At 48.2% G+C, this 19,301-nt stretch overlaps 1 protein-coding gene across 1 annotated transcript; it reads right to left on the bottom strand.

Moving 5' to 3' along the window:
- Nucleotides 1-73: 73 nt before the first annotated feature.
- Nucleotides 74-19,293, bottom strand: LOC149272578 (G protein-coupled receptor 39-like). The gene is made up of 3 exons (XM_089506938.1): nt 19,265-19,293; nt 13,121-14,007; nt 74-576 (listed from the first exon to the last, which is right to left on the bottom strand). The coding sequence occupies exons 1-3, from the start codon at nt 19,291-19,293 to the stop codon at nt 74-76; spliced, it is 1,419 nt and encodes a 472-aa protein (XP_089363064.1).
- Nucleotides 19,294-19,301: the final 8 nt, after the last annotated feature.

Raw genomic sequence — 19,301 nt, 5'->3', positions numbered from 1 at the left:
CATGATCCTAAATGTTCTTTCACTTCCTGCATGTATCCCATGATACGTTTGACATCCCTCCTGCTCCACGGCCTCAGATCTCACTTTCACAGAGTCCGTTGGCGCAAACTTCCGTCTCTGGAGCTTTCAGTTCCACCTTTGAGCTGGCTGAGGTTAGACTTGTTGTGGTGCAATAAGGATCAGACTCGCTCTGAAATGTGCTAAATGACTTTTCTTTTGAAACGTTTGAAGAAAAGCTTCGCCTTAAAGATGTGAAGATTAGGGGACGTTTGTAGTTGGTGCTGCTTTTAGTGGAGTTTAATTGGACTTGCAGGAACCTGGCTTTGTTGGCGTGTTCGATAGTCAAGTGACATCGCAGAACCTGCACAAAGGCTTCTCGGAACTGCTTGGACGAGAGGCTGTATAAAATGGGGTTGACCACGGAGCTGAGGTAGAAGAAGGTATCTGCTATGGGGAGCAGGGTGATGTAGGTGCGGAAGTAGCTGACTGTCCAGTTGTGTTTCGGGATACTGGCGGCCATCATGCGCAGGATCTGATTAGGCATCCAGCAGAGGGCAAGAGATCCGACAATCAGACCTGTGAGGAAAGAGACAGAAACTAGTGAGCGGCTTAGAGACGTCTGAAAAATGACGTGTTTCTTTTTTAATTACAAAAGTTCTTAAGACATTCTACTCCTCCATTCTTTGTGCTATCGGAGTCCCTATTTTTATTTTGCTGTTGTAGTTTCTTCCTCCCTTTCCTCGTCCCTCTGTGAAGCAGGAAGTGTACTTAGATATGTTTCCTGTGCTGGCACAAAATGGTGCATTTAGCGCCCATTAAAATTGTAGGATTTCAAGAAAAGTAAATTGGCAAATCACTTGAATAAATCACTGCATTTCCATAAAATACAGTAAATAAAGACTAGACTTGTGAAAACATGAAAAGGAACACCAAGGGTGCGTTTTCGTTGTTCAGCCCGAATACCGAACATGGCGGCGGCAAAAGGTATACAAAGACACACAACACGACGAATCTTCATCTTCGTTTACTAATCTCCCTGGTCCCTTCCCCATCTAGCCTACCTTATCTACGCAGCATTGCAGGGGTTAACGGAAGCGGAAATCCGTAGGTTCGCCGTCAGGAGTTAAAGGGCTGCGTGAACGACTCTACTGGTCGCCCGCAGGGGCCTCCTCTGGCATTAACCAATTGGTTTTCTACAAAGAGAAAAGTCCCACAAACACCGTGTCCTGCAACACATACGACGGGTACTACAAACAGACAGGGGTATGATAACATACAAACTACATGACACGACGTATTACGTGTTCACAAACCACACGTAGAAATAAAACCAAATGAAACGTTTCAGAACCGCTCTGTCAGGCCATTGCGCCTTCGTTAAACCCAAACAGCAGCTTTTTAGCGCAGTCTGAATGCGCCAATTAATTAACATAAAAAGAATGCGTTCAGCGAATGAATGTAATCTCGGTGGACATGATGCTTGTTTCGTGTAACAGGAGAAACTCTCGGAATGATGAGGTTATTGATCCAGGGCTCGGCCACCCAGAGCCGCCGCATCCTGCCACAACATCCAGCAACACCGCATGTAATGCGCGTTCCACATCCCAGCACCAATGAGAGAAATGTGTCCTTAAAACAAACCGGGGGCCACTCATAGATACATAGATAGTGATGACAGGGAAGAGGCGCGTCCTGAGCGGGAATAAGGGGAGCAGACAAGGAACCAGAAACATTATTAACCCTTACATCGCCTGGTCTCCCTTGGCTTTCCTTTGCGAACAACAGAATTTCACAAGCATTAAAGGATAAAGGCAAATCCTTGATGGGGATGGAACGGGTTGCCCGCTTGTGCCGTTTCTGGCTCATTGTGCTGTTCATTAGCTACCCGGGTCTTTGGGGTAGGAGATGAGGGTATTTGCCGTGATTAAGATGATCCGTTTGCGTCTTTTGCTTGAAAAGCTCTTCCCAGCGCAGAGGATTCAAACATTTGTTTGTATTTAACTAAAACCCACCGAAGGCTTTGGCTCTGATCCTTCCGACTTGTGAATTGAAATTCATTCTCCGTGAGCGGCTCCAGCTTCACGGCTCAAAGCATTAAATGCAAAATCTGACTTTAACATAATGTTCTCGGTATCTGAAGGGAATTTACGTGTATGCAGCGGCAGACATTTAGATGTCCCTAATAATGTAAACAGCAAAGGGCTGCAGCAGCCGCCTTCTGATATAATAGAAATAATATAATTGCCGGGCGAGTAAAAATTCTCCAATTTCTCCTGGAGGATCTTAGGTCGGCGTCCTGATTACAGAACAAGGAGGACGACTCATTACAAGGCGACCCAGAGACTCACCCCACAGAGCGGCGGCACATATCACGCGGCGGCCAAAACCAGACCAACAATTTGGGAGCATTACGAGCCGCGCCGTCTCTCTGATCTGGGGAGAGAAATCAGCCAATTCTGCTCTCCGAGCATCAACAACGCGTCCCTTTCATCTCTGTCACAAGAAAAGCCTTGACCGCAAATAGAGCCACAAAGCAGATGAACACGATACGTCTTAGGGGCTTAGCTGTGTGCTCCTCTACACGCGGGGGTAAATAGTGGGGTTATTAGAGTATCGGTATGGTGCGTGACAGTCACTGTCGGCACAGAGGGGTAAATAGTGGGGTTATTAAAGTGCTGATAGTATGTGTGACAGTCACTGCCAGCACAGAGGGGTAAATAGTGGGGTTATTAGAGTGCTGATAGTATGTGTGACAACTAGTATCTAACTAACCTTGCACATGTATGTAAATGGCGAGACTCAGCTGGGGCACTTACCGCCATAACCTTATTTATTCAGCACATATTCTGCCCCGACAGAGAGCAAGGACTCGGGTCCCAGTCTATTTAATGCTTCAGGGAACAGGTCAGTCCGGTCAACGGTGCAGCGACGCAGAGACATGCGGCGGGGTTATTCCTGCTGACTCTTTGCATTTATAGAAAAAGGAATAACGTTTGCAATAGAGCTGAGGGGCCAGTCAGCTTAGGTAGCCGAGCAGGCCCTGGGCCCAGAGTACAAGGCAGACATGGGACGGCTAAGCGGCCATCGCACATCAAACGACATACATGTGGCCGCATTTTACTTCTTTTCCCTCTTGCAGCATGTATGGAGTCAGCAGACGTATACTGCAGGGGCAGCTAAGTATGCGGCCCTATCGGCCCCTGTCTCCACAGACATTGGCCCGGCTCCTCAGATGGCCAGTTCGGCCCTGAAAATAAGTCTGAAGCGAGTTCTTAATGTAACTATTTCTGCCCCTGCGTGGAAACAGGCGTTAGAGGCTATTAATGGATGCAGCAAAGTGTACTTGTTAATCGCACTGTTGCAATTTTCTTGTAAATTGAGCTTTTATAGCTGTGACGGCTTCTATCTGTAATATAGCGAAATCTGTAACATATGCAGCTATTCAGATAATGGATAATTAGATAACGCGGATTCCACCAACTGCATCACGCTAGTTTCACATTCCCCCTGCTACAGCATCAAAGACAAGAAATACACTAACTAGGGGAGCACACAACCCAAAAAGCATAAAAGCAACAAATTCAGATTCCCGGGAATAATAATGACCAACAAATACACAAATGTTTTTTCTGAGGGGTGAGACCTCCCAATAAGACAGGAAGAGACAACATAAAAATAGCTTGATCTGTTAAATTATAGTGGCAAGGACAGCCGGCGAAAGTTCAGTTGCCATTTAAACGAGGGCATGCGACCTATTTAAAGCAGAGCCATAAAAGCTGGTTTCAGTTTCCATGTTTTCTAGCATAGAGAATAATTCTCTCTGGACACCACACCAAGGAGAAGAACTTTCTGGCAATAGACATCTCTAATGAGAACTACTGAGAGAGACATTGGATGACTAAAGGAACAGAGACTCGGCATTAGAGCTTTCTGTTGGGAACTCGAGTTTTCAAGCAATAGACACCTCTTTTGGGTATTAAACATTTTGGATTTTTCGGGCAATTTTTGTTTAATTTCGGGAGGGGTGAAATAAATAAATGAGGCTCCGGGCTACTGGAAAAGTAAAGCAGAGGTACTGGGATAGGAGAGGATAACCTGGACTGTGAGCTTTTCTAACAATGGAGCCGAATAAGAAAACTGTGAAGTTCTTTATACATCTGACTACAAAAAAAAACCTGCTTAAACCATAAAGTGCCGAGCAGGAGGAACGGCTTCTTCCCAGAGAATCAATAGATTTACTCAGACATCTCACGCTAAAAGAGCCATAAAAACAAGCAGATCATTGCAGTCTTATGGCGGATGCTTGTGTGGGCAGCAAACCCCTTTATGCCAGACGGCACAGGGTGCTCTAGACCTATCACACCCTCCAGTGCCAGACAGGGCCCACGGACTCTAGATCTATCACACCCTCCTGTGCCAGACAGGGCCCCGCGGGTTCTAGATCTATCACACCCTCCAGTGCCAGACAGGGCCCCGCGGGTTCTAGATCTATCACACCCTCCTGTGCCAGACAGGGCCCCGCGGGTTCTAGACCTATCACACCCTCCAGTGCCAGACAGGGCCCCGCGGGTTCTAGACCCATCACACCCTCTTGTGCCAGACAGGGCCCTGTGGGCTCTAGACCTATCACACCCTCCTGTGCCAGACAGGGCCCCGCGGACTCTAGACCTATCACACCCTCCAGTGCCGGCTTGCATTTGGTAGGGTTTGTAATAATGCACTAAAAGTCTTTTGATTTTTATCTCTTCGCGATTCTTTACATTAGTTTTTTGCAGATTTTGCAAATCCCGGATTGGAAGGCGACACACAGATGGTTCCTGTGAAATCCATGTATGATTTGGCTCAACTGCCAAATACGAGGCTGCGGTGGATGGATGGGGGCCGACGCGATCGATTCAACTCATAGGATAAGGAGATAAATCGATGACTTTGCAGGAACAGCCAAAGAGCCGGATCGGCTGATGTTTCTATAAGTATCTCACGGCCGCTACGAGCAGGTCGAGGAGAAGCGTTAGAACTGCAGGCGGGTTTGGTGGTCAAAGCTCGTCCCCAGAACCTGCATCTCAAGGATTAAGTGATTTACCGTCAGCGTTCGCACTTATTTCTCACCAGTATCCAAACTGATAAATCAAAACGGCAGCGCATGTTTCATGCAGGAAATGCCGATTAATGGCTGCAGAGTACGCAAGATAACTGTTTTAATTTAATGTTCAGGGAACGAAGGCTCCGAGATGGCCTTTTGTGGCTACGGAAATATAATTACGTTTCAGCGGCTCAGAGACAAGAAGATGAAATGCGGAGAATCTTCCTGTAAAAGACGCATTTATAATATTTGCACAATTTTTTCATCCCTCGTCCACATAGCTGAACCCAATCGCGTTGCCCGATTACTCTGACTTTTTCCTAATTATAAATATATAAGTCGCTTGCTGCAGGTCATGTGATCAGCGCAGTCCTGGTGCTGCATTCATTATTTAGAAAGCATTCGGTGCCGAGAATTATAAATTACCTTAAATTAGCTCCTTTTTTTTTTACACAGAAAACAATAACAAAAATAGCACGATTATATATTAAATAATTGTAATAATACAGATGAGATACAGGACAATAAATAGAATAACATTAATGTTTATCCAAGGAGAAATTCGATAGCCTTTTGGAGTCAAGAAGGAATTTTTCAAAGACACCACAGACCGTACCCAATCCCGCGCGGCCCCCCCCCCCCCAGACGGTACGCAACCAAGAAATAGACAAATGGAGAAGCCTATCTCCTTGTGACAGAGACAAGAAACAACAGAAGCACCATCAAAATGCAAAGCCGGAAAGGGTTAATTCTCCTAACGAGAGCTTGTAATTAGAGTTTGTAAATAAGAAGCAAGTTGATCTTTTAATTTAACAGCTCATCTGTGGCTTTAATGGCCTAATCTCCCTGTTCACACAGAGCGAGCAGGATTATAATGAACATCCAGGGCTTACATCCGCGGCGCTACGACGACTCTTCCACGATTTATTTTTATTGGAGAGGAGAGACACTAAAATATGGCTGCTTTCCTTTCTTTTAGTAGTTTGCGTGCTGAATAATTCATGGCGTGGGATCTTTATGAGACTCCGCATTGAACGGGGGACTTGGAAACGTATCCCAGTCTATAAATACTCGGCTGCCACGCTGTGTTTATGTTAGGGCCCCGGCTCTTTTTCTTTGCGAGAGCGTTTGGAGACGGCTCAGATAAGTCACCGTCCTTCGCTGGAAGCACCAAATGCCACCACATTAGTATTATTAACATATGCATTAGCTGCGGCCGACTGGCGCTTCCAGCTGTTGCCCCAAACAGCTAACAATCGTGTTAATGAGCTTCAGAAACGCATTAACAGCAAATCCTTCACCCCGATAAAGAGAGACCCAAAGCCGCTGCCGCCGCCTCAGATCTCTTCCTGACGGGAGGAAATTTCCAAGCAGCAAAAAATGGAGCACAAGAGGGTCACGGGCCGGCTTCCCGTAATTGGGACATATATTCCACTTAGTCTTAGCCTTTCCTGCGTAATAATCGCCCGACACGCCACTCCTTCCCGTATTTCATCTCAATAAATTGTTTCTCTCACTAAAGCGGAGGAAGTCGTGGAGTTTGCAGCGGCGGCCCCAGCGCTTTCACTGTTTAATTAGACTTTATTTAACAAATCAAACGTTGCCTCTATTATTACTGACCCTGGAGGGAAACAAGGGCTCGTTTTTCTGCATTGCGCACTTTAAAGTCTGATTTAGGGAGCACGTTGCTGCCGCTCGGCATCTGATCCGGAGACAGAAATTAACTCCTTGCTAATCAGTCTCTGTTTATAAGAAGATTCTTAACCTCATTAAAAAGCCATTGCAGTCATGGGGGGGGGGCTTTTGGCAGGATTTGGGGTCAATAAAGAACCTTTGGATAAACGTAAGACCCGAGATACTCTGCAGCAGACGATGGTCAGACACCCAGAGGAGAAGTCAGTACGGAGCCTGAATGCAGTATCAGGAGTGTCCAACTCCACACCCAAAAGGGCCACGAACGGTACAAGATTCAGCGAAATCCCACAAGGGACTTAGTTAGTTCGTATGATTGAGCTGCCAATGTTCAACATAAAAAGCAGGTGCCCACCATATGAGCTTGCAATCTATTCTTCATACATATTCTGCAGCACCCGGGGGCATTGCCCCCATGTATTATATGCAGCAAAGGTTCCATTGATACTGAAAATTATTATTTTAGGGTAATGAAAGTTAAATAATTGTACATCCTGACCCTTCTCCTAAAACACCCTCTGCAATCGTTCTCTCACCAACGCGCGGGGGTAAGATGACATTATGTGTAACCGTGGCAAGTCGGCCACGTGGCTTCCAGCTCGGCCCCAGCGCAGACAGTCCCCGGCCGGCTGGAGACCAGAATCCTACGAAGGAAAAAGACGAGTGTCGGATACAAACGATGTTTCTTGCGCCAGGTAACAGTCTTATTATCATCCATTATACCTGGGCAGCTAATGAAGGCGGCTCTGCCGTCGACGTGACAAATTGGGAAAGCCGTCCAACGTCTGAAACGCGGCTTTCTCTGCGCAGAGCGGTCTCATTAGAAAGCCCAGAACTCGCTAGTTATCAGGAGATATTTCCTCTGCAGGGGAAGGTGAAACATGGAGCTGATCTCCAGCAGATATCGAGCCTCTCAATGAAAAAAGAAGCATGTGAATGAGGGGGACGTTGGTTCTTTGGATCATCTTTTGACGTGAAGTGAAACCCGAAGCATCGCCTGCTCTTTGTGAGTCGGGGTCACTGGAAGTTAGCGGCTTTGCTATTTCAGAGCCGCGGAGACAACGTAGCCGTGACCGGCTTGTCCTTCTACCTCCAGAGCTTGGAAATGAAGGAAAAAAACAAATGGTTTTATGTATCCAAAGCCTCGAGCCAAAAATGTAGTTTTCTTGCACAAAGAGAATAACTGTTTGTCAATCCCAATGTATACGTTCCAGTCCTGAGGCTCTGCGCAGTCGGCAGCTTTATTCTAATACGTCAAGCGTCTCGCACAGAGCTGCTTTCACTCATAGTCCTCAAGGGTAAAATAATTTATAGTAAAGAAATTACTCGCTCACTCTTGGTTGACTCCATTGGATTTCAATCTGTAACAAGTACTGATTAGGTTTTAGCATTTAACGGGGGGCAGAGAGTGTCCTGTCCCAATCAATTAGGGAAATATATTTTCAGCATTCACAGACTGAGGGGGCGAGTGCAACACGCCACATTCTTACGCTTTATTACAGAAAAGTCCCCCCCCGGCCGGTACCGAGGACATCATCCCCAACCTTACATTTTCACAGCCGCTACTGATTGCTCTTTATTGATTTCTATAGCACCGCCATATTCTGGAGCTTATGCTGGGGACAGGGGGGACTCGCTGCGCAGATAACGCCGGGGATGGGGGGGACTCACTGCGCGGATAACGCCGGGGATGGGGGGGACTCACTGCGCGGATAACGCTAGGGAGGGGGGGCCTCGCTGTGCAGATAGCGCCGGAGACGTGGGGGGACTCGCTGCGCAGATAAAGCCGGGGAGGGGGGACTCGCTGCGCAGATAACGCCGGGGATGGGGGGGACTCGCTGCGCAGATAACGCCGGGGATGGGGGGGATTCGCTGCGCGGATAACGGTGGGGAGGGGGGGACTCGCTGCGCAGATAACGCCGGGGACAGGGGGACTCGCTGCGCGGATAACGCCGGGGACGGGGGGACTCGCTGCGCAGAAAACGCAGGGGACGGGGGGACTCGCTGCGCAGAAAACGCAGGGGACGGGGGGACTCGCTGCGCAGATAACGCAGGGGACGGGGGGGACTCGCTGCGCAGATAACGCCGGGAAGGGGGGGGACTCACTGCGCAGATAACGCCGGGAAGGGGGGGGACTCGCTGCGCAGATAACGCTGGGAGGGGGACTCGCTGCGCGGATAACGCCGGGCACGGGGGGGACTCGCTGCGCGGATAACGCCGGGGACGGGGGGGACTCGCTGCGCGGATAACGCCGGGGACGGGGGGGACTCGCTGCGCGGATAACGCCGGGGACGGGGGGGACTCGCTGCGCGGATAACGCCGGGGACGGGGGGGACTCGCTGCACGGATAACGCCGGGGACGGGGGGGACTCGCTGCGCGGATAACGCCGGGGACGGGGGGGACTCGCTGCGCGGATAACGCCGGGGACGGGGGACTCGCTGCGCAGATAACGCTGGGGGGGGGACTCGCTGCGCAGATAACGCCGGGGAGGGGGGGACTCGCTGCGCAGATAACGCTGGGGAGGGGGGGACTCGCTGCGCGGATAACGCCGGGGAGGGGGGGACTCGCTGCGCGGATAACGCCGGGGAGGGGGGGGACTCACTGCACGGATAACGCCGGGGAGGGGGGACGCCAGTATTGGATTTAAGGATCCTGGAGCTGTCATGTCTGCCTGGATGCTGCCGTTACAGATCATCCCTCGCATTTCTTGCTGTAACTTTACTTCTCTTTAGTCCCAAAGCGGAATCTTCCAACATTTTTAAAAACATCAGAGACGTGGATACTCAGCACGTTAATATTTGTGTCCCGTTTGGTAGATTTAGCTCATACCCCTGACTCTTTTGCACGGGAACAGATTATGAATCCGTAATCCTGAGTCGGGGACAGAAGGGACGTTATTGTGCGAGAAGGAAGCAGAAAAAACGCTGCTTTAAGCACAAAATGTCTGCAGAACATCTTGAGAACGGACCAATTTCAGCAGCTCTAACTGACGGCGGAGGCCATAACTGCAGCGCGGCGGGCGGAATTATTTGTGGAAAATGTCATTCTATTAGATATAAATGCAGATGAGTGAAACTCATACAAATGAGGACACAGCACATTAAAAATGTAAATTAAGAATTAAATAGCAAAGCAGAGGAAAAATGCCAGCGTCACACGGCCAAGACGCAGACTGCTCCTTCACCGACATATTAAACAAACTTGGGCGGGAAGTCGGAAGACGCGGAATGTTACACGTTAAAAACGGGGAATGTTTACCAAATCTGTCAAATTTAGAACCGGAATGTCTTTACACAATATATAGGTACCTATTACATGGCTCCATAATACATCGCGTCCATCCCACGAAGGAACCATCCAAATACACTTATTTAAGCGTGAGATCCCACCACGCGTGGCTTTAGTAGGAAGTAAGGCCCACCAGCCACACGGAGACAGCCATTACATAGCGAGACAGCTTTGTAACCCGAAATACAAAGAAGGATTTGGAAGAGAACTGTCTTCTCGTGTGAAAGTATCGGTATCTCCTGCTCCAGTTCTTTGGGGCCACTCGTTCTGTGAAGCCGGCTGAATAATAAGAGCAAAGAAAGTGAAGTTTAAAGAAAGACCGGCATGAAACATTACGGCCATTAAACAGCACAAACTCAATTTCCAGGCATTACAGACGCGAGATCTGTCATCCCGCGCCGGCTCTAAAATTCATGTTCTGTATCATTACCAAAACATTATGTTACGGGACTGAGGCAAAGCGAAGGCCATCAGGCGGCGGACTTTATTGGCTTCTTGTAAAGGTTTGAGAAGAGACGGTAGATATACGGCGGCGGTGGGGAAAGGTGTGCGTCTCTCACCGGGCTGCAAACACGGCTACCGACACTTTCATCCTGTACATGTTTCGCAGGACCGCCGAGTGCCGCTCGGTATAATTCGTGTCCTTTCACTAATTCGCCATCTGCTTACTCAAAGCTTTCGTTGGGCTCCAGAACATGAACATGAGGAAAGGGGGGAAGGCGTGGAGCACGGGCTCTGGAGGCAATTGGGGGAAGGAATGAGGTCTGGAACGAGACATTTGGGGGAATAAGTGAAGGAAACAACAAGATGGCGTAAAAAAGGGTCAAGAAAAGGCTGCGGTGCAGGACTGTCTTTTTCAACTTCAATGTCTCCCTCACATTCACAGTCAGATCCCCATCCCATTGTACAGCACTACGGAATTTGATGGCGCTATATAAAACAATAAATAATATTTACACATTCTGCTACCCTCTTCCTCCCAGTCACTCTCTCCATTACTCCCGCTCTTACTCTCCTCTCTCTATTGCTCTGCATGTTGCTCTCTTACTCTCTTTCTATTACCCTCGTCCTCCTCTTCACGAGTGAGGGCTATAGCCCCAGCTGAAACTCTCTTCCTCTTCTATCCTCTTTGCTTCTCTTCTTTTACTTTTTGTTCTTCTTTTGATACTCTGTTTCATCTCATTACTCTCTTTCATGGCGTTACTCTTCCGTCGCTCTCTTTCATGGCGTTACTCTTCCGTCGCTCTCCTTCATGGCGTTACTCTTCCGTTGCTCTCTTTCATGGCGTTACTCTTCTGTCGCTCTCTTTCATGGCGTTACTCTTCCGTCGCTCTCTTTCATGGCGTTACTCTTCCGTCGCTCTCTTTCATGGCGTTACTCTTCCGTCGCTCTCTTTCATGGCGTTACTCTTCCGTCGCTCTCTTTCATGGCGTTACTCTTCCGTCGCTCTCTTTCATGGCGTTACTCTTCCGTTACTCTCCTGCAGTCTTGCTTTTAATCACCTTGTTCTCCTGTTCCGGATTCCTCTCTGTTGCTGCCTCCTCCTCGCGTTTCTCCGATGCTTTAATTCCTTTCCCGGCTGATGTAAAACGAGACGCTGTTTGGAGCGAAGATATTGATATTTCATTTTACGGAGAGAAGCTCCCCGGGGGACAGTAATTAAACCTCTTGTTTTGTGTTTAAATGACTATTTCCCGTGTCCTGTTCTGTGGTATCTGCCGCAAACCAGAACGCGCAGGCTGCATAAATAAACCCAAATATATCATTGGAACGGAGCCACATACTGGTAGCCAGTTACTATTAGCAACACTGAGAGGGTGGTGGATAAGTGGAACAGCCTCCCAGCAGAAGTGGTAGAGGGTAATACAGTGAGGGTATTAAACATGCATGGGATAGACATACGGCTCCTGAATCTAAGACGAGACCAACTAAGGTTTGAGTCTTTATAGCAGGAGGAACGGGCGACTAGACGGGGGCCGCATGGGGCCGATCTGCTGTCATGATTGTATGCCATGTTGCTTTGTTTAATGGCCATCGAGCAGTGGCATACTATAGGGGTGAGCCTCCTAGCCCCTGATAATTAGACTGTGAGCTCTTCAGGTGGGGATCTCCTTTCCTAATGTATTCATACTGTCTGTCTGCCTCTTGTACTTACTATAGGACGGTCTCCTTCATTATACTGTAAAGCACCAAGTACATCTGAGCGTAGTAGCATATATATTATATATATATATATTATATAAAGTCATACACAACAGGGTACAGGTGTTGCGATCGCAGCTATTTTCAGGGTTCCCAATGGGTTTTGCAACATATTTGATGAAAATAACATATTTAATACAAAAATGAATAATAATAGAGAAAATGCTCTTCTGCCTCCTCCTGAGAGCTTCCAATTTTCTAATTCCTATTTTTAATAAATTACACACCAATCATTACAGAAATGTACAAAAAGCATTAAAATGTAAATGAATGAATATAAATGTGTAAATTACCATTATTTTAACACACATACAGAATACGCAAGGAGCCAAATGCCGTTCGTGTGACTGAGCTGCATCTGACTCAGTGTAATGATGGAGACGGACCATACAGAGGACACGCGTGTCACCCTGTCCTGCCTGCTCTACCCGTGACCGTCCCGCGTTCGCTGTTTGCTCTGGCCCTCCCGGCCCAATTCGCAGGTTTCCAGAAGTAATATAAAATGTGAGAACTTTCTCGGGGAAGAGCCTCTAATAAACATAATGGCTTCTTCATGATCCTGCGCGGTGCAGCGAGATTCCCTGCTCCACGGGGACTCCTTAAATCTAATCTGCCGGTCCATTCTGCAGCCAGCTCGGCACAGAGAACCAGAAGCGCTCCGTGGGGCTATCGATGCTGGGACCAGGGGTGTATTTAACAGAATGGGTTTTGCCCAACATGGGGGTTCTTTAATAAAATGTAAGACGGTCGCGTCTTAAATACAAGCGACGAATGCGCAAAGGAATCAAAACACCAGCCAGCTCCAGTAAACCACAAATCAATTCCACCCCCACCAAGACTGCCCCGAGACTCACCCAGGAAGACGATGCTCTGCTTTCTGGCCACCTTGGCCTCTGGAGAGCTGCCGCTCCTGCTCATGTGGGCTTCCCCGGAGCCGCGGCCACTCCGGACCCTCACCTCAGGCACACCGGTGACTTGCAGGGCCAGCATCATCCTGCGACACATAAATGCCACAGAGGCCAATACCAGCAGGTAGACTCCGGAGGCCGAGAACATGCTGGCCTGGAAAGCCGTCCAGCGGGAGGCCAGACTGGTGCACATGGTCACGTTGCTGGAGAGCCCCTGGGAGCCGGTGCAGTTGGAGCTCCAGCCGTCTGCCGGGTTTAGCGGGTACTCTGCCCCCATGGTGAAGAGCAGTGGGCAAGCCACACACGCAGACGCGAGCCACGCCAGACAAATGAACAGTGTGGTGGTCCGTGGTCCAGATAGGGGGCGCAGTGGGTGGCACACGGCTGTGTAGCGCTCCAGGCTGAGGGTGGCCACATGCAGCAGGGTGGAGTAGCTGCACGCCTCCAGCACAAAGCAGTAGAGCTTGCAGGCCACAGCACCCGGGCTGGCCTCGAACGGCAGCCATATGCCCCATACCAGCTCGACAGGCAGCCCCAGGCCGAGCAGCAGCAGATCCGAACAAGCCAGGCTCACTAGATGCCGCGAGACAGGGGGCTGCAGGTACCCTCGGGTCCGGAGTGCACAGCACACTCGGATGGTGGCTGCGTTCCCCAACACACCTGCCACCAGGATCAGACCATAGACCACACTCAGGGCCACCTTGACCGCCAGCTTTGCCTCAAACTCCGGCACATGAGAGTCATTGATCCGCTCTGGGCACGGCTCTGGTGGCTGCATGACCTGGGAGGTGTGGAGGAGAGACAGGCCGGGGATTGAAAGATTGTGAGACAGACTGGGAAGTGAGAGAGAGATTGGTTAATGAGACACAGACTGGGGAGTGTGAGAGAGAGAGACAGGCAGGGCAATGAGAGGGAGCGATAGAATAGAGTACAAAAGACAGAACAAGGCAGTAAGAGGGAGAGACAGGCAGAGAGGAGTTCTGCTGTCTCAGGTAATCAGGGCTCTTTCACTCTCGCAGCCACGGAGCCGGGCGGCGGAGGCTGAGGGTTAATCATTAACCGGACTGATAGCGGCGGAGCAGATAACGTAACTCAGTATACAGCCGTGTGTATATATATATATATATATATATATATATATATATACACACACCTACTACCTCGTATCCAACTCAGCATTCCATATAAAACACTCCAATAATTCCACGCAGTCTAAAGCATGGAAGACTTTATATGCCTCACTATACAGACACATATATATTACATATACTATATATATACATAGAAACCCGGCCAGGGCCTCTCATACACATCACTCATGGCAACACCCCAGCGGCTGTAAAAATAATAACTTTGCCCTCGGCAGGCACTTTTTTTTTGGCAGATGGAAGAAAATGTTGTAATGGCCGCCTAAGGGCCATGGCTTTCATGTTTTTTTTATTTTCTTGACATTTGCTCTATTTACGGAGCATGTGGGCCAATCATTTTGTAAATATGAATATATATTTTTGAAGAAGCAGATTTTTTGGTGTTTGTGTATGGAGGGGGTCTGGCTTTTGAAGACGCCGGTGGTAACCCTCCTCCAGGGGGATCAACATCCGACTGACCCACGGGCCCTTCGTTTGGGGAGGGAAAGGTTTGCATACTCTGGGTAGCCCCATGAAGATGATGATTTGGGGCCAGATGGCACGAATTATTCTCCCCCATGTATTCTTTCATATTTGATCAAATCCTTTGAATGTACTGACTGTAAGAAGTCCTGCATAAGGTGTTGGTCTCATATAAATAATAATAAAGGATAATAAGACTTAATGCCAATAATAAATAAAAGATAAAATTCTACTAAAAATAATAAAAGGGAAGGAAGAAGAAAGGATTATAATAATATTTAGACTTTTTATCCTTTGCATTTTTTTTCCACACAGAAAATGGGAATCTCATCTCCAAGGTGATTCCTGGTCTTTTTACAAAAGAAAGCCGGATAACTGCAGCGGAAATATTACAATTTTATATTAACTAAATTATCAGCTGATGGGGGGATACTGACCCCGTAGCAATGAATCAAGCTGCTCGGAATGAACATAAATGGCAGGCAGACTAAATGGGCCAAATGGGCCGCCGATTTGCCCCAGGTCACACCGTGTGGAAAAACACCTCTGGAGCGGCATCCATCTGAAGTCATGCAGCACAACGCATCGAAAACGATGTTTTAACCAAAAAATTAATTGAAAGAGAGGAGTCACAAAACCCAAATCACTGGGCACGATGAATATGAAAAATGTTGCATTATTGTTATTATTAGGAAATTGCCTACTTTCCCACCCCTTCCCCGGCCAATTGGGAGGTAGAATGTCACTCAGACCGGCAGCGCTACTGAGCATGCGCACAATCCTGCGCATAGAGCCCCAGACGCGGGAGAATGAGATTGGGACGTCGGGATTGTCTCCCGAATAGCCGGCCCGAGGTGGATAGAGCAGAAAAAACAGGAGGCAGGAATGTGCATTTTTGGAAATCTTTGTCTACGCGTGAGAGAGAAAACGGCAGAATTTAACACCCATGAAAGGGATTTTCTGGAGTTATATTCACGAGATTAATCATGAGATTTCCGAGTGATAAGCGGTGGTGTCAGACACGTGGCTTTTATGGTTAGAATACGACGGCCACGATGGATCCAGAAATCGAGCTTCTTTCCCTGCAGAAAGCCGGCTCTCAGACTATGCCGTGGCTCCAAACAGCATGTCGGGGATGGGATTGAATTACTGTAATTGCCCAATTTTTCTTCCTTTATATGACTCTTGAAAGAGTCTGATTTTGCTTTCATATCGTCAGAGCACCTCTGGGAAGCGTTTCAGGAGGAGAACATAGCTGCCTGCGCACATTATGGCCGCATCCATCCCACCTGGCGACATTTTAATCACTGGCCTGGCACAATCCCGCCAAGTGTCACGGGGATCAGGGCCACGAGAAAGCACTTCCCCGGATGGAGACCTCATTTCTGGTGCAGAATTATAGGATATAACATACAGTAAGCACAGCGCTGTGCACACTATGTAGATTAATGATAATGCTTGAAGATCATGGAGTGTCCTCTACTGGGCCTGGTTGGGGTCTGCAATGTCTGGTGCCGAAAGAGTTTGTGGTCTATAAAGTAATAATCCGCAGGAAATGCCGCTGCCTGAGACCAGTGACATTAATCTGCCGCCGCTGGCGGAACACGGAGAGTCACTGCTGATAATTGTCACACACCAGCAATTAAGATGATTTAAGGCAGCCGTGAGACGGAGCTGAGAGGAGACGTCTTCACGCTCGGAGCATTAATAGCGCAAGGAATGCCGTGCAATGGATGGACGAGGCTGAAGGAGCAAAAACCTCCTCTTCTGAGGGCATTTACATCACTGAGAGGTACAGGAGAGGTACCTGTTCGGCAAACCAGCCCTTCGTGCCCACGGGCCCTGCCAAACACACCTAGAGCTCCTACCAAACGCTATTCCACCAACAGCGTCTGAGGAGGGAACGTGACGGAGCTCAACGAATACAATTTCTTCTGGGTCTGTGTCATAACGCGCCTTAAAAAGACAAATCCAAAACTGAAAAAGGAATCATTACAAAAAGAAATTGCTCCCATTTAAATCAATCTCATGCAAGCAGCTGGAATGCGGGCAGAAGTCAGCGCTGGGCCGGCGGCGAGCATTCTGCGCAGGGGTAAGAGAGAGATGTGCTTCAGCCAAACCTGTCTCGGAAGCCAAACCGCTGAGGGCGAGGAAAACTGCAAATCAGCCAAACGGAAGGGGCCGTCATAATGATTAAACCTAGATATCACGCGCATTAAAGTGGATATCATGGCTGCCGTGTCCCCTCACATCTACAAGGACCCTTTAACCTGAGAACCCAAACGCTGCGGTAACTCTTACTCCTTCTGGCAGCGCCGCGATGGAAGTAGATGCAGATTTCACTTACCAAGTCAAGTCTAATTATGATTCATGAGGTAGAGATATCACCTCCATGCTACACGCGTTCCGCAGCCCCTACAATACCCTCTGCACCCACCATGTATCACGACCAGTATGACCAGTACCAGACACAAAACCAGCAGCAACTCCAACCACGTTACCCGACGCCAGCACATATAGAAATGAAAACATCCCAGCGCTACACAGATGGGGGATTCTATAGGGAATACACGACCTCCTACAACATATAATACATCCCAAGGGAAGAAAGGACGCGCCGCGCGAGGATACTACAGACAATTTACCACACTTGACAACCACTTTTTGTCTTTTCTCTTTATTGTACATTATGTCATACATTACATTGCATTCAATCCCAAACATGAAAGAGATAAAACAATAAAAACGATTAAGAAGAAAGAAATCCCAGGGCTTTCCAGAGACAGAAAAATCAATTTATTTAAAAAAAAACTAAAAACATAACGAAATCAACCTGAGATTAAAAGGCGGCTCGGCGGCACCGATCAGCGTGTCTTAAGATCACATTAATAGGAAGACTGTAGAAGAAGCCACGATGACCCGATTTCCCGGGCGTCTTAAGGACGAGGACATTCCTCCCGGTCTGATGTTAAGACACGTCAGGGCGCCTCGATATCACCTGGAATGATTTCGGAATCATATCACCTCTTACCAAGGCAGATCCCCCGCACTGATTGCTGCCTAAACAAAAGTAAGATTTTTCCACGACTGTGTCGCGGATTTCAAAGTAAATCAACAGGTTCAAATTATTTTGCGTAAAATGTAAGGAAAGGGAAGAGATCAATGCGCAGATTAACCCGGACTCATCCCGGCATTACTGAGTGCGACTCGGTGCGGAAGTCTGATTCAGGGGAGGACACTCAGGCATCGCCGGCCAAGTTTCACACGAAGTGTCAATAGGAGCCGCATCCACGAGAAAGCACTAATAAATGATCTCACGGAGCCCCAGAGACACATCATGCGCAGAGTAACCGATCTGAAGGAAAAACCGCACCCAATATGAGATCTTTGGTAAAGCATGGGTTTTCTGGATTCCCAAAAGGATTTCTAAGAGTCAAAGGCCAATCTGCTGCCAGAAAGGCACAGAAATATGTGGAGCCCCCCCTCCCCAACATGCGCACAGCGTGCACGCCATTCACACAGATGGAAACAGGCACACTCCAACACACCAAAGTCCCTAAATATACATGGAGCGGGCATCAGTCGCCATCACAAAGATTCGGGGGGGGACACAGAACACACTCGAGAAGATGAACAGGAGACACGTCGGTACCGACTGGCAGCCACCACACCGGCCAGGGAAAATCCAGAGTAATATTTCAGGTGCGTGAGGGGCAGACCAAATTAAAACAGACAACACTGAACACAGCCAACAACCCGAAGGTCAGAACCAAGGTCAGAACCGTCACGCTACCAAGAAATTTCCCGGGTCCGTCTCAAATTTCCAAAAACAACAAAAGAAAGAAAGTTTCAAGTATCCAGAAGTGAGAACTTCATAATTACTCTGTCCCGGCAACCGTCCATCCAACAATATCATCAATGGTGGAGCACTAGTGAAGCATGGTGTGAGACGGGGCTGCCAGCAGCGCATGTACATATTGACTGCTTTTCCCACAGACTACTGGGGATTTTTTTATACAAAGTTTGATAAAGAGTCCAAGAGTGCACTATTATTTGCACCTTTTCACTCGGCAACATTTACAGAAAACGCAAAATAAGTTAACGGAGCTGATAGCGGCATTTCCTCGTGCGTAGAGTTTGGGTGCCGGGGCTCGATAAGGCAGGTGGGTGCTAGACAGACCCACATGGAAATGCAGCATGAGACAGGTGAGACAGCACCAGGGTTCGCAGGTAGATGATTGTCACTTCGCCAGGAAACATCTGCATCCAGATACGGAGGCAAGAATATAGAAATCTATGTGAAATCAGCCATTACATAGAAACAAAACACAAAGGTCAGTACAGACTGGAGCAGGGCCCTCTTCTCCTTCCGTACCAGTATGTTTAACGTCCGTAAATGATATTTAAATTGCTTTACGCTATACTAACAGTCATATGACATTATATATATATATATCCACATAAAAGTAATGGAACGTACAGCGTGATATTCGCTCCGGCACAGGGCATTTCGCTCA

Source organism: Sceloporus occidentalis, unplaced genomic scaffold (assembly GCF_023333645.1).
Source record: "Sceloporus occidentalis isolate IW3139 unplaced genomic scaffold, rSceOcc1.0.p SCAF_439, whole genome shotgun sequence".
Lineage (NCBI taxonomy): Eukaryota > Metazoa > Chordata > Lepidosauria > Squamata > Phrynosomatidae > Sceloporus > Sceloporus occidentalis.
The sequence above is the reverse complement of the archived record's forward strand: the minus strand, read 5'-3'. Positions and strand labels throughout refer to the sequence as shown.